Below are 26,977 nucleotides of genomic sequence, written 5' to 3' on the forward strand. Positions count from 1 at the left end.
TAGAAATCTTCCAACTTATTCTATAAGACCAGTATTATTCTGCTACTGAAACCAGAAAAAGTTGTCACAAGAAAACTACAGACCAACATATTTCCGAATATAGCTATCAAGCCCCTTTTGAAACACTGACTCTGTAAAATATTCTTACTGCAACAAGTCTTAATAAACATAGTTGCCTTTAAAAAAGACTATAGCTACTAAAATCCTCAACAAATATAAAACTAAAAAATTTTAATCCTCAACAAAATACTAGCAAACCAAATCTGCAACATATTAAAAAGATATATCATGAGCAAGTGGGATTTATTCCAGGAATGCAACACTGGCTGAATAATAAAAAATCCAGAAATTTAGTCCACCACATCAACAGACTACAGAAGAAAAACTCATATGATCACTTCAATAGACACAAAAATATTGACCAAAGCATTCAACAAACTAGGAAGAGAATGGATGTTCCTTAACTTAATAAAGGACATCTATTAAAAAAAATATGTACAGCTAACATTATACTAAATTGAAAAAAACAATGTTTGTCCCTAAGTTTGAGAACAGGAAAAAGATGTATATTTTTGCCATTTCTATTTAACATTATATTACAGGTTTCAGATAAGACTATTAGGTAAGATAAAAATCAAAAAGCATCCAGATTGGAAAAGAAGTAAAACTATAACTATTTGCATATGACATGATTGTAACTCTAGAAAGTACAAAGGAAAGAAAATCAGAATAATTGAGTTCAGTAAACTTGTAGGATACAAGCTCAAAATTAAAAAAAATCAATTATAGTTTTGTAAAGTAGAAATAATCTGAAAATGAAATTTAAAAAATAATTTTAAAAATGGAATAAAATATTTAGGAATAACTTTAACAAGATGCTAGGCAATACCCAACACTGGGGGAGGAGGGGAGGAAATGGTGTTTGCACTTAAAGTATAAAACTGTTCAAAGAAATTAAGATGACTGAAATAATGAAAATTAGGGGCTGGGGATGTGGCTCAAGTGGTAGCGCGCTCGCCTGGCATGCGTGTGGCCCGGGTTTGATCCTCAGCACCACATACAAACAAAGATGTTGTGTCCGCCAAAAACTAAAAAATAAATATTAAAAATTCTCTCTCCCTCTCTCTAAAAAAAAAAAAAAAAGGAAAATAACCCATGTTCATGGATAAGAAGACTTAATATTGCTTATTTTTATTTATTTTTTAAAATATTGTTTTTATACTGAATACTCTCCGCATTGATCTTCAGATTCAATGCAAAACTTATTAAAATTCCAGCTTACCTTTTTTCAGAAAAAAACAGTCTGATGGTAAAATTTAAAAAGGAATGCAATTTTGTATAATAAAGAATTCAGCTGACTTTTGTCACTGGTTCCTGGAGGGAAATGCTAATAAACACACACACACACACACACACACACATATATATTAGTTGTGGTTGGACATGCCCTAAATTCATGGGGAGAAGGGGTGTGGAGGCTCTGGGTTCAGAACTCTCTCAGACCTTGTGCTGTACCTATCAGACATTAAGCCCATTATGTGTACCAGATCTGTCTGACTCCATGGAGTTTATAACATAACAAATATGATTTGTAATTGCTCCCTTGCTACTGATGAGCTCTGTCTCTTGTTTAGTTCATTGGTCACATATCAGCTCCAATGCAAAGTCTATCTTGCTTCTTTTTTTTTTTTTTTTTTTGCCCCTTTCAATGCTTTATTCAGTCAATTACTCAATACAATTTTACTCTATAGGTTCTTTTTTTTATTATTAGTTGTTCAAAACATTACAAAGCTCTTGACATATCATATTTCATACATTTGATTCAAGCGGATTATGAACTCCCATTTTACCCTGTATACAGATTGCAGAATCACATCGGTTACACATTCACTTTTTTACATACTACCATACTAGTGTATGTTGTATTCTGCTGCCTTTCCTATCCTCTACTATCCCCCCTCCCCTCCCCTCCCCTCCCCTCTTCTCTCTCTACCCCATCTACTGTAATTCATTTCTCTTGTTTTTATTTTCCCCTTTCCCCTCACTTCCTCTTATATGTAATTTTGTATAACAATGAGGGTCTCCTTCCATTACCATGCAATTTCCCTTCTCTCTCCCTTTCCCTCCCGCCTCTCGTCCCTATTTAATGGTGATCTTCTTCTCATGCTCTTCCTCCCTGCTCTGTTCTTAGTTGCCCTCCTTATATCAAAGAAGACATTTGGCATTTGTTTTTTAGGGATTGGCTGGCTTCACTTAGCATAATGTGCTCTAATGCCATCCATTTCCCTGCAAATGCCATGATTTTGTCATTTTTCAGTGCTGAGTAATACTCCATTGTATATAAATGCCACATTTTTTTTTTATCCATTCATCTATTGAAGGGCATCTAGGTTGGTTCCACAGTCTAGCTATTGTGAATTGTGCTGCTATGAACATCGATGTAGCAGTATCCCTATAGTACGCTCTTTTAAGGTCTTTAGGGAATAGTCCGAGAAGGGGAAATGGTGGTTCCATTCCCAGCTTTCCCAGGAATCTCCATACTGCTTTCCAAATTGGCCGCACCAATTTGCAGTCCCACCAACAATGTACAAGAGTACCCTTTTCCCCACATCCTCGCCAGCACTTGTTGTTGTTTGACTTCATAATGGCTGCCAATCTTACTGCAGTGAGATGGTATCTTAGGGTGGTTTTGATTTGCATTTCTCTGCTAGAGATGGTGAGCATTTTTTCATGTACTTGTTGATTGATTGTATGTCTTCCTCTGAGAAGTGTCTGTTCAGGTCCTTGGCCCATTTGTTGATTGGGTTATTTGTTATCTTATTGTTTAATTCTTTGAGTTCTTTGTATACTCTTGATATTAGGGCTCTATCTGAAGTGTGAGGAGTAAAAATTTGTTCCCAGGATGTAGGCTCCCTATTTACCTCTCTTATTGTTTCTCTTGCTGAGAAAAAACTTTTTAGTTTGAGTAAGTCCCATTTGTTGATTCTAGTTATTAACTCTTGTGCTATGGGTGTCCTATTAAGGAATTTGGAGCCCGACCCCACAATATGTAGATTGGAGCCAACTTTTTCTTCTATCAGACGCAGTGTGTCTGATTTGATATCAAGCTCCTTGATCCATTTTGAGTTAACTTTTGTGCATGGCGAGAGAAAGGGATTCAGTTTCATTTTGTTGCATATGGATTTCCAGTTTTCCCAGCACCATTTGTTGAAGATGCTATCCTTCCTCCATTGCATGCTTTTAGCCCCTTTATCAAATATAAGATAGTTGTAATTTTGTGGATTGGTCTCTGTGTCCTCTATTCTGTACCATTGGTCCACCTGCCTGTTTTGGTACCAGTACCATGCTGTTTTTGTTACTATTGTTCTGTAGTATAGTTTGAAGTCTGGTATCGCTATACTGCCTGATTCCCACTTCCTGGTTAGAATTGCTTTTGCTATTCTGGGTCTTTTATTTTTCCATATGAATTTCATGATTGCTTTATCTATTTCTACAAGAAATGCCATTGGGATTTTGATTGGCATTGCATTAAAGCTATAGAGAACTTTTGGTAATGTCGCCATTTTGATGATGTTATTTCTGCCTATCCATGAACAGGGTATATTTTCCCATCTTCTAAGATCATCTTCTATTTCTCTCTTTAGGGTTCTGTAGTTTTCATTGTATAAATCTTTCACCTCTTTTGTTAGGTTGATTCCCAAGTATTTTATTTTTTTGAGGATATTGTGAATGGAGTGGTTGTCCTCATTTCCATTTCAGATTTATCGCTGATATACAGGAATGCCTTTGATTTATGCGTGTTGATTTTATATCCTGCCACTTTGCTGAATTCATTTATTAGCTCTAGTAGTTTCTTTGTAGACCTTTTTGGGTCTGCTATCTTGCTTCTTCCCCTTCCATAGCTGACTTACCTGTTTCTTGCTTAGTGTTTTCATGTGATCTGGGAGCCCCAGGGAAATTTCCTGTTAAAAAATCCCAATTCTAGCTGGGCTTGGTGGTGAATGCCTCAGCTTGGGAGGCTGAGGCAGGAGGATCATGATTTCAAAGCCAGCCTCAGCAAAAGCGAGGCACTAAAAACTCAGTGAGACCCTGTCCCTAAGTAAAATACAAAATAGGGCTGGGGATGTAGCTCAGTGGTCAAGTACCCCTGAGTTCAATCTCTGGTAGCCACTCCTCCTCCAAAAGATCCTAATTCCAGCTTTTTAAAAAACGATCAAGAGATCATTGACATGGTGTCAGAACCTTGACATAGAAGCAGTTACCAGAGCTGAATCAATGTCTTTCTTTCCCTGTTGTTCCTAGTTTGGAGATGGCACATTCTCTCCAATTCCTCAAAGACTGTGCCCTCTCCTTTCAGGTCCACCTCCAGCACTGTCATAGTGTGTTTCCTGCCTGGCCCCTTTATCCCTCTTGAGGTTCACCATTAATTTCTGAGTCTCCCTGGCTTTCCAGAAGTGATTCCTAGAAAGGAAAAGATGATGTCTTTATTTTTTCACGATGACATCTGATATAACCAACATGTTCTCCAAAGTGGCAGAACAAAGGAATTTTTTGCTCAGGAAACTTAGGTCCAAGTTGGCTGCAGCCATTTGTTATTTGCCATTCAACGCACTAGGTGGCATGACTGCTTTGGTGGCTCAGAAAGCATAATGTTTCTCTTTGCCAGGAGGGAAAAAACAACAACAACAACAAAACAGACGTGAGTAGGACTACATATACTGGGTCCTATGAATTCTTCCAGGAAACCATTAAACCTCTGGGTGGTCTTGGGGGCCCATGACAGCTTCTCTTTGCTTGTCTGGATTCTATTCCTCTTCTTCCACGGTTACCACAGAGGGAGTGACCCCTCCTGAGGCCTAGGGAAGCTGCCTGCACAGGCTTTGGAGATAGGACCTTAGGTCAAAACCTGCCTATGGTGTGGTGCACACCCTGATGAATGGCACCTCTTGGCAGGAACTCCTTAACTCCTCAGATGGTACTTAATCTTCGTTGTTTCATTCTTCCTAAGATCACAGGCTTTGCAGACAGACCTCCTTTTAAATCTTGACTCTGTTACCTTGGAGCAGCCTGTTTATCTGGAAAATGAGTTGAACTGGCTTTAATTTAAAGGAATCACAATGCAAAATAGTGAGCACAGCGGTATACAGTAATCATGCAGCAGGTAGGTAGTTTTATTATTGTTCTGGTTATTGGTCATCTCCTCAAACAGAGAGGAAGCATCTGACAACAGTCAAATCTGAATTATCTCTCCCAGCGCTGTGAAAGTACAGACTTGGAATTTCATTAAAAGGATAATATTTTCTCTGTTATGAAAGGCTTGATTTTTGTCATCAAAATGAAAGGCTTGATTTTTGTCATCAAAATAAAAATAGTGGGGCTGGGATTGTGGCTCAGTGGTAGAGTGCTCGCCTAGCATACATAGGGTCCTGGGTTCGATCCTCAGCACCACATAAAAATAAATGAATGGAATAAAGGTATTGTGTCCAACTACAACTAAAAAAATAAATATTAAAAAAATAAAAATAAAAATAGTAAGGTAGGACTGGGGGTGTAGCTCACTAGTGGGTCAGTTGCCTAGAATGTGCAAGGTCTTTGGTTTGATCCCCAGCACACATGTGAGTGTTCATGTGCGCATGCATACACACACAAATTAGTAGTAATTATAATTTACAAAGCACATTTGAGTGCTATGTGTCATGTACTAAGCTAGTAGTTCCCATAGATAATTAACTTTATTTAATCTTCACAATAACCTGTGTGATAGGTACTAATATTATCACTGCTAGAATTTGGATCTGAAATATCCCTTAAAGGACCATGGGTTAAAGGCTTGGTCCCTAAGCTGTAGTGCTTTTGGGAGGTGGTGGAAGCTTTAAGATGTGGGGTCTACTTATAAGAAAAGTCAGCAGGAAGTTGTTCCTTGGAAGGGGATCCTTCCAAGACATTGATTCAGCTCTGGTAACTGCTTCTATGTTAGGTTCTGACACCTGACCCCTTCTTTCTTCTACTTTCTGGTCCCCATGAGGTGAGCAATCTTTTCCTGTAGGTGCTTCCTACTATGATGTGCTGCCTCACCACAGGCCCCAAGCAATATGGCCAATTGATCATGGACTAGACCTCCGAAAATGTGGGCTAGAATAAATCTTTCCCCTTATAAATTATCTCAGGTATTTTGTCACAGTGATGCAGACTAAGAAAATCACCCATTTTAATTTTTAAAATATTTATTTATTTTCTTATGTGGTGCCGAGGATCCAACCCAGGGCCTTGAACATGCCAGGCAATCCCTCAATCGCTGAGTCACAACCACAGCCCCAATGTCCTACTTTTTAATTTAACTTGTGGTGGTGTTGAGGGCCTCACAAGTGCTAGGCAAGTGCTCTACCACTGAGCCACATCCTAGTCCTTATCAACCTTCCTCCCTCCATCACCCTTTCAAAAATTAGGAAAATAAGTAGGAGAGCTGGATTCAAAGCCAGGTAGGTGTATTAGCTTGCCTGGGCCGCTATTAACAAAATACTAGAGACTAGACAGCTTAAATAGCAGAAGTTCATTTTCTTACAATCCCAAAGTCTGGAAGTCCAAGATTAAAGTGCTAAAGTGGTCAGTTTGGTTGCAGAATCTAATATTTTCTCAGAGGCCCCATCTCCATATATAGCTGTCTTAGGTGCTAGGACTTTAAAATATGAATTTTGGGGAGGTGGACACAAACATTCAGTCCAAAACACCAGCACTGTTTGGCACCAAAGCCTGGGAAGACATAGCTGCAAAGTGGTCAAAACCTCTATTTTTTTCCTGATACTATTATTAGGATAGATGTGGAAAGTGGGGAGGGGGTGAATAATTTGCTTCATATGTTGGTCAAAAACAAATCCAAGTGGGGCTGACAAGTTTTTAGACATCTAGCAACAGATCTCCCACAGGGCTTTGTTAAGGAACACTAGAAAGGGTTCCTGGATTTAGAAGTCCCACTAAACTTGGAATTTAGACAAAAAGGGAAGGCATTTGGAAGAAGAAAAAAACAATCCCACTGACCTCAGAAGCCATGACCCAGAACAATGTTTTAAAATTAATCCCCCAAATCAGAGATGGTTTGCTGTGGGGCCTAGCAGTTTTTCCAGCTGATGGCAACAGGTGAAGGGAAAGTTTTTTTCAAGTTCCTCCAAAGATGTGTTTGAGGCAATTTCTTTTTGTGGTCAGATTGTTTGGGTGCGATCACTGTTCTGAGGAAGGAATGAAAACTGTCTACAGAAGTATTTCAAACCTCTTTTCATTTCATTCCTCCTTCTTTGCAAAAGTACTAAAGGTATTTGGGACATTTGCTTGCATTAAAATCTTTTACTTAAAGGACTCCTGGTGTGTTTTCAGACAAGTAAGACATTCTTGTCAGTTTTAAGTGGTGGGGGTGGGGGTGGAGATTGTAGTCCCAAGTACCTTTAGGTCCAACACCTGCTCTAATTAATTTGCCTCTTGAACACCAGTAAATACTAAAATGTTCACTGAGTAAAATGGGATCAGTATTCACAAAATACAAATTTTTAGACAATGACAAGGGACCGTAAAATAACTGCAATTTTAAGCTTTTGGATAATTTTGGTTTAGTAAGTGATTCTTTCTAGAAGTGTTTGAATGTATTTTTTTTTTTTTTTAAATCAGAATTTTCTGTTTGCTATTTTAATCTTTCCTGGTCAGAGACTTAAAAAACAAAAACCAAAAAAAAAAAAAAAAAAAAAACCCAAAAAACAACACACCAAAAACCCAAATAAAAACCAACTTTTTTTTTCCTGGACATGGATCAAAAACTTAAACTGAATTTCTTAAGATCCAAAAGGGGAGGTAAAGCTGTTTTGGGCTGAATTAGAAGACCATGGAAATAGTGACAAGAGAGTGTCAACTATCCAGAGAATAAGTTGTTCCACCCTACCCAGGAGGAGTAGAACTGGGGCTAACATTTACTATCAGACTAGTTCTTGCTAGCATTATCTACAAGCCAAAGAGACTTCTAGGTGGCTTTGCTTTTTATCAAACAGAATACACCCAAGGCCACCGTAACAAATGGGACTGCCAGTCAAAATGAAGGTCATACCATTAAAAAGAAGTTGTGGCTCTTGGGCAGATTTACAAATCTGACTTATTGCCTGTTTTGTAAATAAAACATTGTCTCTCTTTTTTCTTTCTTTCTTTTTTCCTGGTAAATGAAGTTTGATTGAAACACTGAACTCATCCTTTCATTTAAATATTGTCTTGGCTGCTTTTGTGCTAAAATGACAAAGAGTTGAGAAGTTATAAGAGAGGTCATATAAGCCCATCAAGCCTAAAATAGTCACTATCTGGCCATCTGCAGAAAAAGGGCCTCAAGTTGTCCTTTCCCCACCTCCTCATCCACTGGCCTAGGTGGGATGCTTTCTGTTATCAGGTATTACATGAAGTCAGTTGAAGAAGTGACCATTCAAGCTCTGACCTGATTGTTTTTCCTTCAGCACAATGAACTTTGCCATCCATTAAAGCTTGAGCCACAGACTGAAATAAAATGATATACAGGTTAAAGCATACCTATTTTCAATTAGCAGAAGCCAGAAAAGAATACAAGAAATTTATTTTTAAAACTTTAAATAAGTAATTAACTAGAGGGAATCTTCTTTAACTTGATCTTTTCTTCTATATTTGAAAAGTATTTCATCTTTGTTAAAATTTCCTTGGCTTTTTCAAAGTCATCTGAAATAAACAAGAGACACTGACGTCAGGCTTCATTTTAAGCAAGAATAAAACCAACTCTGGCAACCATGGCAGCTAGATCAAAGCCTGGGTTGTTGGAGGGGCCCTCAATTACTCAGAAAATCAGCAAGCGGGGAGTGAGGACATCTGAATTATTAAGGAGACAAAGAGATTAACCAAAAGGAGGCAAGAGCACATGTTTACAGGGTTTGGATAAATCAGAGAAAATGATTCTCTTCAGGAGGGTCCCAAATAATAAATGGACTGTGTTTTAACAGTTTTCCCCTAACACATATGGTGGTAGCCCTGCGGAGGCCATAGAAGAACCAGATGCTTCTCTTAAGACAGGTGCCAAGGCACAGAGCTGTCCTCAGGTGGCTTTCAGTCTCTGAGAATGATGCCCTAAGCTGGTGGCTTTCAAGTGAGCGTGATTTTGCCTCCAAGGGGACATTTGACAATGTCTGAGGCATTTTTAGTTGCTGTAACCTGGAAGGTGTTACTGGCATCTAGTGGGTACAAGCCAGGGATGCTGCTAAATACCTTAAAGTGCAAAGGACAGCCCTTTATGACCAAGAATTATCTGACTCAAAATGTTGGTAATGTGGGGCTGTAGCTCAGTGGTAGAGCGCTTGCCTAGCACGTGTGAGGCACTGGGTTCGAGCCTCAGCACCACATAAAAATAAATAAAATAAAGGTATTGTGTTCATCTACAACTAAAAAAAAATTTTAAAAATGTTGGTAATGCTGAGGTTGAGAAAACCAGACTTAGATAAATACAAAATAATGTGATGAGTGCTGAAGTGAAGATATGTTACAATTACCCATATTGAAAATAAAATAACAGAAAAAAGTTTCAGAGTACATAAACTATGATGCTATTTATACAAAGATTAAAAAAATATGCAAAAGTAAGTGATTTACCATTATATCCATTAAAACTACAAGAAAAGCAATGGAATGATTAATAGAAAATTTGGGAAAGTGGTCACTGTGAAAGGGAGATTTAATGTAATAGCAAAGGACCTGCAGGGAGCTTGAACACCATTTCTTTTTTTCTTTTAAATTTAGAGACAGAGTCTCACTGAGTGAGGCACTGAAGAACTGCCTCAGCCTCCCCAGCTGCTGGGATTACAGGCATGTACCACCATGCCCAGCTATCCTTACTTTTTTAATATTTATTTTTATTTTTAAAAAATATTTGTTTAGTTATAGTTGGACACAATATCTTTTAATTAGCTAATTAATTTATTTTTATGTGGTGCTGAGGATCGAACCTAGGGCCTCGCCCGAGCTAGGCGAGAGCTCTACTGCTAAGCCACAACCCCAGCCCTTAATATTTATTTTATTGTATTTATGTATGTATATAGGCATGTATATATTTATTTATTTTGGTACTGGGGATTGAACCCAGAGGCACTTTATCACTGAGCCACATCCCATCCCTTTTTATTTTGAGTTAGGATTTCAGTAAGTTTTTTAGGGCCTTCTTCAATTACTGAGGCTGGCCTTGAACTTGCATTCATCTTGCCTCACCCTCCTGAGTTGTGGGATTACAGATGTGCACCACTGTATCTGGCAACTTTTTAAATATCCAAATATCTGAAAATTAGGGTAAAACATACAGTTTATCAGGTTATTTATTTTTTGGTGGTGTAGGGGTTTGAACCCAGGGCCTCACACATGCTAGGTTAAGTGTTCTACACTGAGCCTTATCCCTGGCTCTTCACTTCACTCCTTATATGTCCTTATATAACTTATATGTTGTCATATTTATATAGTGAGGCTTTTATTTTATTTTTTTTGGTGGTACTGGGAATCAAACTGAGGGCGTACTGTGCTCTATCACTAAGCTATATATCCCAGCCCAGCCTGTATCTTTTTATTTCTTTCCTTTTTTTGCGAGTCTTACTGTTGCCTTTGGTCTTAAACTCCTGGGCTCAAGTGATCCTCTAGCCTTAGCCTCCCAAGTAGTGGCTTACAAACATGTGGCACTGAGTATGGCTGGGGGTGTTGTCCTTGACCCCACCCCGTACTGGATTGCACACACAGATTCTGTACCACTCAGCCACCCTCAGGCTCTTTTATTTTCTTTTTGAGACAGGGTCTCACTAAGTTCCCAGGCTAGCCTCAGACTTGTGATCCTCTGTCTCTACTTCCTGACTAGCTGAGAATACAAATGTGAGCCACAGCACTTGGCTTCTATTACTGTTTTGAACAAACTTGTTTGTTAGATCAATTGAGAATAATGAAAAAAAAAAAAAGTATTTGACATTCATTTATTCCTTTTCCAATAATCTTCTTTCCTCTATGTAGACCCAAATTTCAGACCCGTATCATTTTCTTCTATTTCTTTTTTTCCTGCAGTGCTGGGGATCAAATCCAGGGTCTTGTGCACACTAGGCAAGTGCTCTATCACTAAGCCATACCCAGTCTTTCCTTCTCTCTAAAGAACTCCTTTTAGCTTTTCTTGTAAGGCAGGTCTGCTGGCACCAAATTCCTTTAGTTTTTGTTTCTCTAAGAAAGTATTTTTCCTTCAGATTTGAAGGATGATACCATAGTACAGAATTCTAGGTTGATAGACTTTAAATAGTTCACTTTTTTTTTCTTTTTTGGTCATGCTGGGGATTGAACCCAGCGCCCTGTGCATGCAAGATAAGCACTCTACCAACTGAGCTATATCCCCGGCCCAATATTTCACTTCTATACCTTACCTTAGTTTCTTGCTAAAGTGGAATGGAAGTACCTTCCTCCTATTTAATGTTTCACTGGGATATTTCTGTTTTTGGTTCACAGATTGTTTCTATAGCAAGACTAGAACTCTTTAAAGACAGAAGTATAATTCATACATATTTTATATTTCCAGGTACCTGTCAGAGGATAAGTATATAAAAGCTACTAATTCAATGAACAGTTATGCCTCAATGCTTAAAATTTCTTTCCATATTTAACACAGTCAAAACATAGAATACCTTGTTCAAAAGCTCTGCTCACGTTGTCAGTACATTCTTTCTGTTTAGCTGAAAGAGAAACCATTATCTTATTAGTTTTTCTATTTAAATAGACTCATAATACCACTTTGTAATCATCTAGCTTTAAACAGGCAGGAAGCTTAGATTCAAGGTTATGGTTTCATAACCTTTGTTTCTGAATATACCTCAATGGTGGCTGCAGTTTCATGCAGCACCAGGCCAGGCGGCTGAGGGAGGAGGATCACAAGTTTGAGGTCAGCCTCAGCAGCTTAGTGAGACCCTGTTTCAAAATAAAAAATAAAAAAGGCTATGGGTGTAATTCAGTGGTAGAGCACCCCCGGGTTGAATCCAAGTACTACCTCCAAAAATAAACACATAAAAAGAAGCAACACTGGCTGAACCTCATTACACTGTTTTTTTTTTTTGTATCAGGGATTGAACCCAAGAACGCTCAACCACTGAGCGACATCCCAAGCCATCCACAGCCCTTTTTATTTTTTATTTTGAGATAAAATCTTGATAAGTTGCTGAGGCTGGCTTTGAACTTGTGATCCTCCTGCCTCAGCTTTCTGAGCTACTGATTACAGGTGTGTGCCACTATACCAGGTTACACTGTTTTTTAGCCCATGGAAGGTCTGAGAGGCAATCGCTGAGGTTTATAAAATTGTAGGAAATCAAATTTAAAAAAAAGGGATAGGAGGAGTGCTATAGTTTGGATAAGAATCTTCCAAAGGTCCATGTGTTAGAGGCTTGGTCACTAGCCTATTGGAGAATGGTGGAACTTTTAGGAGGCGAGGCCTAATGGAAGGCAATTAGGCCATTGTGGGTCACTCTTTTTGCTTCCTGGTTTCTTTGAGGGGAGTAGCTTCCTCCACTGTATTCTTCTGCCATGATGTGCTGCCTCACCCTGGGCCTCCAGAGCAGTTGAGTCAACCAAACATGAATGTAGACTTTCAACGGGGCATGGAAATGCACGCCTGTACCTACAGCAACACGGAAGGCAGGAAAATAAAAAATTTGAGTCCAGCCTCAGCAACTTAGCAAGCCCCTAAGCAACTTAGTGAGACCCTGTACCAAAATAAAAAAATAAAAACAAAATGGGCTGGGGATATAGCTCAGTGGCCAAGCACTCCTGGGTTCAATTTCTAGTAATCTCCTCCCCAAGAGACTGATACCTCTAAAAATGTGAGCCAAAATAAGCCTTTTTTTTTTTTTTTTAAATTTGTAAGCCGATAACCTCAGGTATTTTGTCAGAGATGGAAAGCTGACTAACACAGGGGACAAGGATATGCCTCATTGCCTCCAACAAGTAGTCTTCCAGATTTCAGTGAAAAAATTAACACCCGAGCATCACCTATCAGCAGGGCACACCAAGTGTTTTAGGAAGCTATCTCATATTTCTTTTGCTTCTTCATTAGAAAATGTGGAATTTTAAAAATTACCGAGTTTTTCAGATATAAATAATACCAATCATTTATACAGTGCCTTCTTTCAAAGAACTTTGAAATACATCATATTACCAAGGTAGTTAAAGATAGATAGGGAGGGAATTGTCCCATGACTGGGAACTGCAGGAGCTGGGAAAAGAAGCCCAGGCACCTGACTTCCAGCCCAGTGTTTGAATCTTGCCTCTTGAATAGCAACTGGCATCAATGAAAGAGCACTGGATGGTAAGTCCACAGGCTCTGAAGTCCTGATCCCAAACTAACTGGTTCTGTGACCTTGTACATTTACTTAATAAGGCCTGACTGGTACCAGTTGGGGAGGAAATGTAGGAATTAAATCTAAATCAAGGGGCTGGGGTTGTGGCTCAGTGGTAGCGTGCTTGCCTAGGATGCGTGAGGCACTGGGTTCCATCCTCAGCACCACATAAAAATAAAAACAATAAAGTTCATCAACAACCAAAAAAATATTAAAAAAAAAAAAAATCTAAATCAAGGTCCGTTCTCGAAGTCAAGAACTAGACTAAGTGTGTGACCCGCTTTTTTTATCTTTACCTTATTTCCTTACAACAAGCAGTACTAATAGTTTCTGTTTTATGGATGAGGAAACTGAGGCCGAGATGTGTGAAGTCACTTGCTCATGGTCACATAAAAAAGTCAGAAGCAGTGGTGGCAATAGACCCACGTCTCCTTCCCCTCAGAGCTTCATGCTGCCTTGCTTTCTGAAGCAGCAAGCCCTTCTGATGGCATGCTCTGGGTCTCTCCTTTCTGTACATCACCCAGTCCTAATGCTATTAAAACAGTTGACAGTCTCCTCACTACAACTTCTATTTTATAGTCTTTAATTTTTTTTGCTATTACTCATTTAATAAATATTTCCTGAGTTCCTGTTATGCTCTGAGTACTGTAGTGTGAGCTAAAGATGTGAGGAAAGTAAAAAAGCAGGCACAATTTCTGCTTCTTTCGAAATCTAGTGGGGAGATCAATATTGTTCAAATAATGTCACACAGAAGTGTATAGTTATAACTGTGATTAATCTTATACAGGAGAAGTATAGAGGTCAAAAAAGGCTTCTGAGTGGTGACTGCTCCCAGATCTGAAGGAGTTAACTTAGATGGGGTCTGGGGGAGATGAGGATTTTGGGCAGCAACCACAACATATGCAAAGGTGCTGGAATAGGAGGGTGCCTGGTACAGATGAGGAAATGGAAGCCACTGTGTCTATAGTGAAGCGGACAAAATGGAGAAGAGGCCAGAGCATACGGGGTCTTATAAGCCATGCTGAAGATTTTGGTTTTGCCAGGTATGGTGGTGCACACCTATAATCTCAGTGATTCTGGAGGGTGAGGCAGAAGGATCACAAGTTTAAGGCCACCGCTGACAGCTTAGTGAGATCCTGTCTCAAAATTAAAAAGAAGTAGTGCTGGATATATAGCTCAGTGGTAGAGCTTCCCCGGGTTCAATCCCCAGTTACTCCCCCCACCAAAAAAAGTTACTCAGGAGACAAGGTAGGAAGAGATAATTTGAGTTCAGAAATTCAAGACCATCCTGGGCAACACAGTGAGACCTTGCCTAAAATAAATAAATTAGTTTTAAACCCGAGGACAGTGAGAAACCACTTAAAGCTTTTTAGGAAGGCCAAGGATGGTGATTAATTTAGGTTTCAAAAAGATTACACAAAGACAGGAATATTTAAATCTGGCAGACAGACCAGTTAGAAGTTACTGCAGTTGTCCAGGTGAGAGGGAATGGTACTTGGAACAGGGTTGTAGCAGTGAAAATAGTGATGGGTGGGATGGATGAGACAGAGTTAGGTCACTCTTTAAGGCTTGGTGATGGATTGACTATGAAGGGAAGAGAGAATTAACTTGTTATGATATCTGCTAAGGGTTTATAATTGTTCAGCTATATGGTGGCATTCATGTAACAGAGGGAACACTGGAAGAGGCACAGGTGATTTGGTGGAAAGGCAAAGAAAGGAGACACATAACTTTCAGTTTAAACATGCTGGGTTAGAATATATAAACTTAACGAGGACACAGACCATGTCTTTTTTGTTCCTTCCTATATTCTATGTCATTTATAGTGCTTGATACATAGTAGGCAGACTATAAATATTTGAAGAAGTGCATAAACACATAATCTGTATGAGAACCTGGGATTCTTTTCTAAGTGGAATGATTAATTTTATTTATCAACTTGGATAGGCTATAGTGCTTGGGTGTTGATCAACTCTGGTCTGCTTGATGGCACATACCTCTCACCTAGCTAACTACACAGGAGGGTGGGGCAGGAGGATCACAAGTTCAATGCCAGTCAGGGCAACTAATGAGAACCTGTCTCAAAATAAAGAATAAAAAGGGGGACTGGGGTTGTAGCTTAGTGGTAGAGTGCTTGCCCTGCATGCGTGAGGCACTGGGTTCGATCCTCAGCACCACATAAAAATAAATAAATAAAATAAAGACTTAAAAAAAAAAAAAAAAAAGAATAAAAAGGACTGGGGATATAGCTCAGTGGTAAAGTATCCCTGGGTTCAACCACCAGTACTAGGAAACAATAATAACAATGGTCTAGATGATACTGTGAAGGTGTTTTTTATGTGATTAATATTTATGGGGCTGGAGTTGTGGCTCAGTGGTAGAGTGCTCACCCAGCATGTGCGAGACCCTGGGTTTGATCCTCAGCACCACATATAAATAAAGGTATTGTGTGCAACTACAACTAAAAAATAAATAAACATTAAAAAAATATATATATATATATATATATATTTATAATCAGTTGACTTTATTGTATTTATTTTTTTGCAGTCCTGGAGATCAAACCCAGGGCTTTTCCCAAGCTCAGCAAATGTCTACTATTGAGCTACATCCTCAGCTCTCAGTTGACTTAAGTAAAGATTACCCTTGGTAACGTGGGAGGGCGTCCTCCAATCAAGTAAACACATTAAGTATAAAAACAGAGAAAAAATTCTGCTTCAAGACTTAACATAGAAACTTGACCTGAGTTTCTAGCTTGCTGGCCTGCTCTATAGATTTTAGATGTGCCAGACCCCACAATCATTCAGGCCAACTCCTTCAAATAAACTTATCTGTATCATATGGGTTTTCTAGAAAACCCTGACAGATATACTATGGAATAAAGTAAGAAACAAACCCATTCAGGATCAGAAGGTCAGAATTTCAAGGTTTGTCCTGTTGCATATCTACTTTGTGACCTTGGGTGCCTATGCTTTGTGATCTTGGACATTTCTGCCAACTTCTGAAGCCAATTTTACTTGTTAGAGATAAAAATAGTATCTAAATCATATTGTGAGTAAAAAAGATCACTGCAATGTACAAAATATAATTATGTTCTTGATTTAAGGCTGCCTTCTAGCTGGGAACATGGGCACATGCCTGTAATCCCAGCTACTCAGGAGACTGAGACAGGAGAATTAAAAGTATATGGCCAGCTTGGGCAACTCAGTGAGGCCCTATCTCAAAAAATAAGAAGTTCTGAGGATGTAGCTCAGTGGCAGAGCACTCCTGGGTTCAATGCCCAGTACCAAAAAATGAACAAAACAACAACAACAAAAAAAAACTGCCTTCCACATGGTTAGAGATGTTGCAAGTTTAACCTCCAAGCAAAACTGGTTTTAGTATGATTAAGAAAAAAAAAAATTCCTTGATTCTTTATTATGACCAATGTGCTGGCAAGTGCTCTACCCTTGATCCAGAATCCCAATACCCAACATGTACTCTATGTCCATTTTTTCATTTAATCCCAGACATGTATGCATAACAACAATAAAATGCATTCAATATTTGCTCTTTTACCTTGTATAGTGGATTCAATTTCTATCACGGCAGCTTCACTTTGAGCTTCTGCAAGTTTTTCATTGATTTCCATTACTTCCATGAGGAATTGACTATCCATTTCATAATCTGTCCCTTTAGGAATCTCTATCCCATGAAGCTTTAGCTATTGAAGCATAGAGCAAGGAAAATAAGATTGGTTAGAGAAACTATGACCAGAGTCATGTAAATCTTGCTTACCCATCAGAATAAAATACCACTCATGGGGAACACTTGATCTGTCTCAATAATGAAAGTGTGAGGTAGGCTGTCAAAAGCCTGAACAGAGACAGGAGTTCTGAAACAGCATCCCACCTTATGTTACCTGGAACTGTGTGGCCCTGAGGTAGGCAGTCCTCCACTTGGAATTTAAAATAGATGTTTGTAAACTTTCTATTCAATTCTAAAATTTTCTGGATTCTAAGATGTTCTTGGGAGGGAAAAAAAACAAACAAAAAAACCCGAAGTTACTCTTCCCTAAAAACTATCATTATCAAATCCTTGAAATTTATAGAAAATGATTAAAACAATGCAATTGGGGCAATTAAGATTTACAAAGAATACTTGGAAAAGTACACTTGTATAATATATTTTTTTTCTTTGTGTACGATCTCTGAGGCTAAATATCACTGGGTTCCTGGACTTGCTAAGGTTTCAAGAACACTTCTGCTGAATACAGGGGGAAGTTATTCATAAAGACTTGAGAAATCACCTTACAAGGTATAGTCCCCTGCTCAGGGGGGCCAGCAGGGTCTTATAGGCATCATTCACCAGGGTTGAATGCTTCTCTGAGAAGTCCTTTTCAGTCTGTTAGTAGAGAAGAAGATAGTCTTATTATCATTGAAATCTGCCTTCTCATTCACAAACTTTTATAATAGGCTGATAGGCAGGCACCTAAGGAAGTGGCCAGAGTAGAACTGGTGCTGGGTGAGGTGTCTTTAATTTTAGCTCATGAGTTCTAAGTTGTCTGTGTAATCAGACAAACAATGTGAGGGAATGACATTTCCAGGGCCTGCTTGGCTGGGGTCCTGCTGCCACAGGGTGGAGCTGGTAGTCTAACTTTGTCCCTGATAATCACATAATCACAGGCCACTGCTACCTACCCAGTGTATAGGTGTCTGGGGAATATGGGGGTGGCCAATAAGTTACCTGAGATTTCTGGCTGAAGAAATCTGGGTGGACAAGACGCTGTAGTTGCTGAAACCTGTGCTGGAGTTTTGTAGTGTTAACTCTGAAGGAACGGTTGCTAGAAGGAAATTGGGAGATAAAATTCATGTCACAGATGTTTATAGATTTATATGTTATGAGACTGGCTCTTAAAGGGAAGATGTAATCAACATGAAGAGAGAGAATTTAAAAAGTGGTAGGTGCTATGAAGGAAAGTTGAACAGGGTCAGAGAAGGTGGCAATGTGTGGAGAGAGATGACATTTGAGCTAAATTCTGAGTGATACATCTGAATGATTAATCAAAGATCAGAGGAAATTGTCATCCAGCAGAGAGAACTTCAAGTGCAAAGACTCTGAGATGGGAGGCAAGATTGGAAACTTAACAGGGCCTGGTGCTGCACGCCAGGCAATCGTAGTAAGCTCAGCAGCTCAGGAGGCTGAGGCAGGGGGATCACGAATTCAGTCAGCCTCAGCAACAGAGAAGCACTAAGCAACTCAATGGGACCCTGTCTCTAAATAAAATACAAAATAGGGCTGGGGATGTGGCTCAGTGATCGAGTGCCCCTGAGTTCAATCCCAGGTATACCCCCTTCCACACAAACACAAATTGGAAACTTGACAACTTAAAAAGTCGGGTTACTACAGCCCATCATTAAGTGCTCAGTGACTGGTGGGAGCAGATTAGGGGAAGGGGCATTCTGAAATCTAACCTATCTTTCCAACGTGCAGGTTCCTTCATCCCTGTCTCCCACTTTAACCGAATCTCCTTCTCTTCCAACTCCCAGAATCTGCCTTACTTGCTTACCAGTTCAGCTCTACCCACACCTCTCCAGGCTACTCAATCTTCAGAATAATGAAGGGAAAAACCCTATTGGACCCTCTTCTTCCAATTTCCATTTTGTCCTTGGAGCTTGCCAACAACATTTTTCTGTCTTTATTCCCATGAGTAATAAAGACAATAAAGCCGCCTTGGTGCTGGGGATCGAACACCAGGGCGTCAGCACCAGTTTGTCAAGCATGCTAGACAAAGGCCACATCTCCGACCCTCACTCTCTAATCTTGGACTCCACTTCGATACTTCTTTTTTAAAAGTCTCAACCCAGCTCCAACTTCCGGAGCCTTTCCCTTCTCTCAAATTCGGCCTCTCATCTTCCCTTCTCAGTCAGGAAGCTCTGGCCCCTCAAGTCTCCCTCCCCAGTCACCCTCGATTTCCTCCATTCCCCGCCCCTCCCCTTTCCTCTCCATCCTCAAACGCCCCTTCCCTTAGTCCCCGCCCCTCAGTTTCCTCTCTTGGAGACCCCTCCCCGAGCTCGCTCTCTAGGACTCCACCCACTATCTTCGCAGCCCGGCCTTCCCACTCCCAAGCCCGATCGGCCCTCCTCTCACGCAGGCCAGCCCCCGACGTCTCTCCCGTCCCGACCTCCTTTACCAATCCATGAGGCTGAAGTAGTCTCGAGTCGGGTCCGGCGGCTGCAGCGCTCGGCACTGGTGGCAGAAGAACCCGTCCCCCCGACCGGGGCTGCCGCAGTTCCAACACCTCGCCGAACCGCTTCCCTCTTCCGACGCAGCATGGCAGCTTAACACTCTCCTTCCGGGGACCCCTGCGGGCCGCAACCCCCATAGCCGAAACAACACCTGGGCCCTCACGCCCCACATCTGGCCCGTGGCCTATCTGGCCGCCGTCACCTGTTGGGGAGAAAAGCCGAGAGCGTGGCCGCACACACGAGTGCTGCTGATTGGCTGGAGAGCCGAGGGGGCGAGGTCTCCTGGGGGGAACTTGGACGTTGAGTTCCGCTTGCGTTCTAAACTACAATTCCCAGTAAGCATTGAGGCCACACGCGGTGGTCACATCCGCTGCTCTTCATTGGTCGGGCTGCGGCGGGGGGTGTTTTGATTGGCTGAGGGTGGAGTTTGTATCTGCAGGTTTAGCGCCACTCTGCTGGCTTCGCCTGCGGGAAATTTGCGGCTTCAGGTGGGCTCACGCGGTGAGTCATAGTGGAAAACTTAACTTGGGTGCTTGGGGGTTCGAATCTCATTCCCAGGGTCTTAGCAAGGGGAGTCTCCCGAGCTTCCGCATTTCTGGATTTTTTTTTTTTTTTATCTGGAGGGGGGGACACTCTTCCTTTGTAGCTAATCTTCGAGGTGAAATTTACTTTCCCTCTTACTACAAGTTGAAACAGGCCTGGATGTACAGGATGAGAAAGAACAGAGTTGTGCTTCTCAATACCAGAGCGGAGTTACTTTGTAAAGACTTCTATGAACATTAATAATTATTGCCAGTCTTTAGATTCAATCTCTAAAAAAATACTTCTTGAGAACCCAATCTTAACTGGTAGGCGCTGCAGGAACTGGAAACGCAGTTAGTAGGATATTCTAAGTGTTCATAAGTTAAGTGTGTGGGGTGGGGTGGCAAGGAATGGATAGGAGAGGACCAGTCCTCGCTGGGACTCAGTTTCTCTATTTGAAAGAAAGGTTGTTTGGCATTCGGAAGGCCTCTTGATTTCCTTGGGACTGGAATTCTGTTCCTAGTCTTAGAGATTTGCTTTGGTTACTTTGTTTTTTCACTCACCACTGGTCTTCCATTAAAAATAGCTCTCCATTAGCAAACATTATGAGGGGAGGAACTTTACATGCATTACCTCAGTTAATCCTCACGGTTCATCTGTTTTTTTCAAATGAGGAAGTGGGTTCAGAGAGGTGATTTATTGAAAGCTCACTACTTGTCAGGCTGGAGAAGTATTGCTCAACAAAACTGCAGAGGGGCTTGGGATGTAGCTTAGTTGTAGAGTGCATGCTTAGCATGTATGATGTCCTGGGTTCCCCAGCTTTGGAGGGAGGGGGACAGGGAAGCATCAGAGGGATTCAGCCTGGCTGAGGCAGTATTAGACCAGCAGGTCCTGGAGTGGTAGACTCCGCCATGGCATCACTTTCCTGAATATGTTTGAAGGATAACCATCTGGACCTTTATATTTCCAAAGCTATGTAAATGCAGTTAGTATGAGTATAGCTTTTTACTGGCCCAGAGTGTGGGTTGGAGGAAATGTACCTTTTTATTTTGAAAAAGAAAATCTGATTAGATCATTGAAATTTTCTTTGGCTTCACTGGTGATTCTGTTTTCAGAGTCTATCAAGTGAATTAAAGGGTCAGAGGCTCTGTTAATGATCTCCTGTGATCCAATCATTTCTTTAAGATTCCTCCAAGGCTGGAAAGTCTTTGGATCCTGCAACATTGAGCCACGTGTTCCTTAGCATCAAAAGGATTAGGTTGGGCTGGGGCTGTGGCTCAGTGGTAGAGCGCTCGCCTTGCATAGCACGTGCAAGGCCCTGTGTTCCATCCCCAGCACCACATAAAAAAATAAAATTAAATAAAGGTATTGTGTCCAACTCCAACTGAGAAATAAAAGAAAAAAGAATTAGGTGGATTTGTCTAGAGCACTCCTCTTTGGGTTCTGCCTCATTAAGTGAACTTGCCCTTAGTTAGGACAGTGTCAGGGAACCTAGACTGAACAAATAGGACTTAATTCCAACCCTACTGGAGAATACCCTGGGTATAAAGGGCACAGATATTTTATGCAAATGATTTCCTTAAAGTGATAAAGGGAGTTACTGTACAGTTTCTTTTTATCAGTCTTGTATTCCATGTCCCTTGACCCTTTCTTTTCTTTTCAAAGCATATATGAAATTTAAATGTATTATCGATATATATTAATACATTTGTATCCTAATTTTCAATAATTGGATGCATGGAAGTTTTTATGAGCCTCCCAATTCAATTTTATTGTTTTTTGTGTATCTGTAATCTTCAAATTATTTATATATGTGTATGTATATATATATATATAGATATAGATATTGATATTTTCTCTTTGCTTTATAGCTGTTAGACAAAATGCTGATCCAGTGAAAGTGATCTTATGAAAAGCCCAGCCCAGGAAAACCAGAAGTGGACTATTAGGATTTTAATTTTTGCAGAGCACGCTTGACCTGGATTTTTTCTTTTCTTTTTTGTCACTGTAATATGTCCATTCTTGACTCTTGAACTTCAAGCCTTGTTCCTTGAAATTCACCTTATTTTTGGACACTTAACTTTTTGAAGTCGTGATGTCTCGAGAGACGGATGCAGAGAGTCAACAGTCCCACAGCAGCACCTCCCCTCAGGCTCATGCCAGTGGTGTCTCTTCACAGGCCCAAGGTGGCTTCACTCAGTCCCAAGTCCTCTCCCCACAATCCCACGGGTCCTCACAGTCCCAAGGCACATCCAGCTCTTCTACCAGCACGGCACCCACCTCCAGCCAGTCCTCCCACTCCAGCTCCGGGACGCTAAGCTCCTTAGAGACAGTGTCCACTCAGGAACTCTATTCTATTCCCGAGGATCAAGAACCCGAGGAACCTGCCCCTGCCCCTTGGGCTCGATTATGGGCCCTTCAGGATGGGTTCACCAATCTTGGTAAGACCTTTGTTGTATGTTATTGTATACTATTCAGAAAAGCAATTACAGATGATTGTTGCAGTCCAAAACTCAGGACATTTCTGGCATGATTCTGGAGTTTGAAAGTGATGAAAGAAAAAAGAGCCACTGGTGGGTAGTGCACTGGCTTTTACTTGCTGTGGATTCCCTTCATTTATTCAAATATTAATGGGGCATTTGCAATATGCTATGCATCTGAAACTCTGAAGAGAGCTGTGGAACCTCTTACAGATTCCGCTCGGAGTGGCGGCGCACACCTGTAATTCCAGCAGCTCAGAAGGCTGAGGCAGGAGGATCACGAGTTCAAAGCTAGCCTCAGCAAAATCGAGGCTGCTAAGCAACTCCATGAGACCCTGTGTCTAAATAAAATACAAAATAGGGCTGGGGACGTGGTTTGGTGGCCACATGTCCCTGAGTTCAATCGCTGGTATTAAAAAAAAAAATTGCAGATTCATGCAAAGTTGAAAACATTATTATCTAATCATAGAATCTTTGCCATTTAACCCCTGATGTGGTTTGATATAGCTTCAAAGCTGTTCAGAATAGGCATGGCTCTTGGGCTGGGGTTGGGGGACTCAGTGGTAGAGCACTTGCCTAGCATGTGCGAGGCACTGGGTTGGATCCTCAGCACCACATTAAAAAAAATAAATAAATAAAATGAAGATATTGTGTCCAATTACCACTAAAAAAATTATTTAAGAATAAGGATGGCTCTTTTGTTGACTACCTGTTTTTTATTTATGTTTGTTTTTGGTACTGGAGATTGAACCCAGGAGTGCTTAACCACTAAGCCACATTCCCAGCCCTTTTTTTTTTTTTTTATTTTGAGATGAGGTTCACCAAGTTGCTTAGGGCCATGGTAAGTTGCTGAGGCTGGTTTTGAACTGTGTTCCTCTTGCCTCAGTTTCCAAAGCCGCTGGGATTATCAGGCTATTTTTTGTTTTGAGCCAGAGTCTCACTAAGTTGCCCAGTCTGGCTTTGAACTTGTGATCTTCCTGGCCTCAGCCTTCCAAGTTACTGGGATTATATGCATGTGCTACCATACCTGGTAAAATCTTAAATTTAGAAGTATATATTTGGAGTTATTTGTTCCTTTTTTTAAGCCATATTTTAAAGATATGCTTATAGACTTGGGTGAGTGAGAAACAGAAATGGTAAGAAAGCATGAAATGGGATGCATTAGTTTTAGTAGTCACAAAACATTCAAAGAGCCTAAGAGGGCTGGGGATATAGCTCAGTTGGTAGAGTGCTTGCCTTGCATGCACAAGGCCCTAGGTTCAATCCCTAGCACCAAAAAACAAAAACAAAAAAGAACCTAAGAGGGTGACCAGTAGATAATAAAAGTGTCCCCCTTCCCCACCGTATTGGGGATTGAACTCAGGGCTTTGTGTATGCTAACTAAGTAAGCATTTTACCACTGAGCTACATCCTCAAGCTCCAGTGGTAGAACACCTTTTTTTTTCCCCTCAAGTACTGGGGAAAAAAAAAACAATTGTGTGAGAGCACTAATTTGAGGCTTTATTTCTGGACTCTGAATTCTGTTCCATTGATTTATGTGTGTATCCTTATGTCAGTACCAAACAATCTTGGTTACTGTGGCTTACTAAATTTTGAAATCCAGAAACATGAGTCTCAATTTGCTTTTCCAAGATTGAGCTATTCTGGATTCCTTGCATTGTCATATGAATTTTAAGTTTGTCACTTCCTGCAAAGAATGCAGTTGAGGGTAGTTGAGTCTGTAATTGGGGGAGTCTGGACAGCCTTACAATATTGTCTTCCAATCTATGAACATGGAGTATCTTTCCATTTATTTCAGTTCTTCTTTAATTTCTTTGAATAAAACTTTATAGTTCTCACTATACACGACTTGCACTTTAAAGAATTTATTCCCAAATCTCTGCTTTAATGTTTACCTTTTGATTGTGATAAAATCTAAACAGAGCAGCCTGGTTGTGACTCAGTGTGGTAGAGCACTCGTTTAGGCACTAAGGTACTGAGTTCGATCCTCAGCACCAAATAAAAGTAAACAAATAAAGGAATTCTGTCCCTCTACAACTACAAAACATTAAAAAAAAAAAAGTATTGTATCCACATAGAACTAAAAAATCACACATAAATACAAAAAAAATCTAAACAGAAACTTTATGTCCACTGAACAATTACCAATTGCCCCTCCCCCAGCCACTTGCAACTCTAATCTACTTTGTGTCTCTGGGAATTTACCAATTATAGATACTTCCTGGAAATGGAATGATAACGCAATTGTTCTTTATTTCTGGCTTATGTCATACGGCATCATGTTGCAGGGTTCATCCATGCTATATCATGTGTTAGAACTTCCTTCCTTTCTTTCTTTGCTGGGCCTGAATCCCAGGGCCTTGCCCATGTTAAGCACAAACTTACTTCATCATGGAGCTTATACCCTCAGCCTTTTCTTTTTATGACTGAATAATATTTCATTGTATGTCTATCACCATGGTTTGTTTATTTATTTATTTGCTCTATGTTGGGGATTGAACCTGGAGCCACACATGCTAGGCAAGTGCTGTACCACTCAGCCACACCCTAGCCTCCCCAACTCCAGTCTTTTGTTGATGATCACCTGGGGTTATTTCCAGCATATAGCTATTGTGAATGATATTGCTATGAATATTACCAAACAAATATCTGAATCTCCTTTTTCAATTCTTTTGGTATATACCAAGGAGTAAAATTGCTGGATAATATGGAAATTCTTTGTTTAACCTTTTAAGAAACTGCCAAAGTATTCTCCATAGTGATACATCTTTTTGGAGAAATGTTTATTTAGATCCTCTGCTCATTTCTTAATTGCTTCTCTCTTTAAAAAAAATTAAAATTCTTGATGGGCTTTTATTTATTAATTGATTTATATAAATTAATAAATTGTGCTGAGAATCGAACCCAGTGCCTCACACATGCTCAGCAGACGCTCTACCACTGAGCCACAACCCCAGGCCATGATTGCTTCTCTTTTCATTATTGACTCGTAAGTGTTCTTTTATATATTCTAGATACAAGTCCTTTATCAGATATGTTTAGCAAATATAGTCTAACTGTCTCAGCCTTGTCTTTTTCATTCTCTTGATGATGTTCTTTGGTGTATGCAGACTTTTTAAATTTTGTTGACTTCCTTCCAATTTTTTTGTTTTTCTTTTGTTAATTGTGGTTTTAGCATCCTATGTAGGAACAGGGTACTTAGCCAGGGTTTATGAAAATTCATCACCTTTTTTTTCTCTTTGGGACTGTATAAGTTTAACACCTACAAGAAGTTTTTGATCCTGTTTTAGTTGATTTTATTTATGTTGTGAGATGGGGTTTCCAACTTCATTATTTTGCATTATACATGCAAATGCACTTTTATTATGCACTTTTCTTAACACTATTGTTGAAAACAGGAATTCCCCTCCCCCTCTCCCAGTTAATTGTTTTGAAGGCTTGTGGAATATTGATTGACTGTAAATGTGAGGGTTTATTTCCTTTTTTTCCCCCCTATTAATCTATATGCCTTTCCTTAGACTAGTACTACATTGTCTTGACTATGGTAACTTTATAGTAAGTATAAGTAAATTTTATTTTTTATTTTTTTTGTACTGGGGATTGAACCCAGGGGGTCCTCTACCACAGAGACACATCAAGGTCTCACTGAATTGCTTAGGGCTTGGCTAAGTTGCTGAGGCTAGCCTTGAACTTGGGATCCTCTATCTTAGCCTCCTGAGTCACTGGGACTACAAGGACAGGCCACTGTGCCCGGCAGAATCTTGTGCTTAATTTTCAATATATTCTGACTCTTCTAAGTCTTTGTTTTATTGCTAAGAATTTTAATGTGAGCTTGTTAATTTCTGCAAACAAATATAATCCGGGTTTTCATAGGGATTGTGTTGAATTGTAGATGGATTTGAAAGTATTGTCTCATAACATTAAGTTTTACTTTTTTGGTGCTGAGATTGAACCCAGGGCCTCACACATGCTAGGTAAGCACTCTACCACTGAGCCAGATCCCCAGGCCATCAATATTAAGTCTTCCATTCTGTGAACATTTATATGGGTCTTTCAATTATTTTTCAGTGGCGTTTTGTAGTTTTCAGACTATAGGATTTGCAGTTCTTTTGTTAAATTTGTTTCCAGATGTTTTATTACTTTTTTACTATTTTAAATGGAATTCTTTTCTGAATTGCATTTTAGGTTTGTTCATTGCTAATATATAGAAGTACAGGTGATTTTTGTATATTGATCTTTTTTAGTAGAATGTTGAATCAAAGTGGTGAGAACAAATATCCTTGCCTTGTTTCTGATGTTAAGGGGAAAGCTTGCAGTCTTTTACCCTGAAGTGTGATGATGTCTCTGGGTGTTTCATGAGTGC

General features: G+C 40.0%; 2 protein-coding genes across 9 annotated transcripts in view; one reads left to right on the forward strand and one right to left on the reverse strand.

The window, feature by feature from the left end:
- Positions 1 to 8,579: 8,579 nt before the first annotated feature.
- Positions 8,580 to 19,908, reverse strand: Hscb (HscB mitochondrial iron-sulfur cluster cochaperone). 7 transcript variants are annotated; one of them, XR_011708241.1, is made up of 8 exons: positions 19,558 to 19,784; positions 18,111 to 18,207; positions 17,679 to 17,768; positions 16,944 to 17,088; positions 12,591 to 12,667; positions 11,870 to 11,964; positions 11,685 to 11,732; positions 8,580 to 8,715 (listed from the first exon to the last, which is right to left on the reverse strand). XR_011708241.1 is itself a non-coding variant. In XM_027956062.2 (7 exons), the coding sequence occupies exons 1-6, from the start codon at positions 19,782 to 19,784 to the stop codon at positions 11,703 to 11,705; spliced, it is 666 nt and encodes a 221-aa protein (XP_027811863.2). In that variant the 3' UTR covers positions 8,580 to 8,715; positions 11,685 to 11,702. The 7 variants fall into 7 exon arrangements, 5 of the variants coding, with proteins under 5 accessions (XP_027811863.2, XP_071471076.1, XP_027811862.2 ...); XR_011708242.1 differs by lacking the exon at positions 12,591 to 12,667; XM_027956062.2 differs by lacking the exon at positions 11,870 to 11,964.
- LOC139706679 (serine/threonine-protein kinase Chk2-like) overlaps positions 19,867 to 26,977 on the forward strand; it is a 41,887-nt gene continuing 34,776 nt past the window's right edge. The window contains exons 1-2 of one of the 2 annotated variants that reach the window (XM_071614940.1): positions 19,867 to 19,947; positions 22,006 to 22,575. In XM_071614940.1, the coding sequence (XP_071471041.1) occupies positions 22,230 to 22,575 (346 nt within the window). In that variant the 5' untranslated portion in view covers positions 19,867 to 19,947; positions 22,006 to 22,229. Of the gene's footprint in view, positions 19,948 to 19,979; positions 20,114 to 22,005; positions 22,576 to 26,977 lie in introns of those variants that run through there. The other variant, XM_071614938.1, reaches the window with a different exon arrangement.

This window comes from Marmota flaviventris, chromosome 1, assembly GCF_047511675.1.
Source record: "Marmota flaviventris isolate mMarFla1 chromosome 1, mMarFla1.hap1, whole genome shotgun sequence".
In the NCBI taxonomy this organism is placed as follows: domain Eukaryota; kingdom Metazoa; phylum Chordata; class Mammalia; order Rodentia; family Sciuridae; genus Marmota; species Marmota flaviventris.

Bases quoted from the DNA above. Each gene is read 5' to 3' on its own strand.
- Hscb (XM_027956061.2), bottom strand. From the start codon at position 19,784: ATGTGGGGCGTGAGGGCCCAGGTGTTGTTTCGGCTATGGGGGTTGCGG. The intron at 18,208-19,557 runs GTAAAGGAGGTC...ATTTCCTTCTAG, and splicing joins TACTTCAGCCTCATGGATTG to CAACCGTTCCTTCAGAGTTA. The intron at 17,769-18,110 runs GTAACTTATTGG...CTCTACTAACAG, and splicing joins TCTTCAGCCAGAAATCTCAG to ACTGAAAAGGACTTCTCAGA.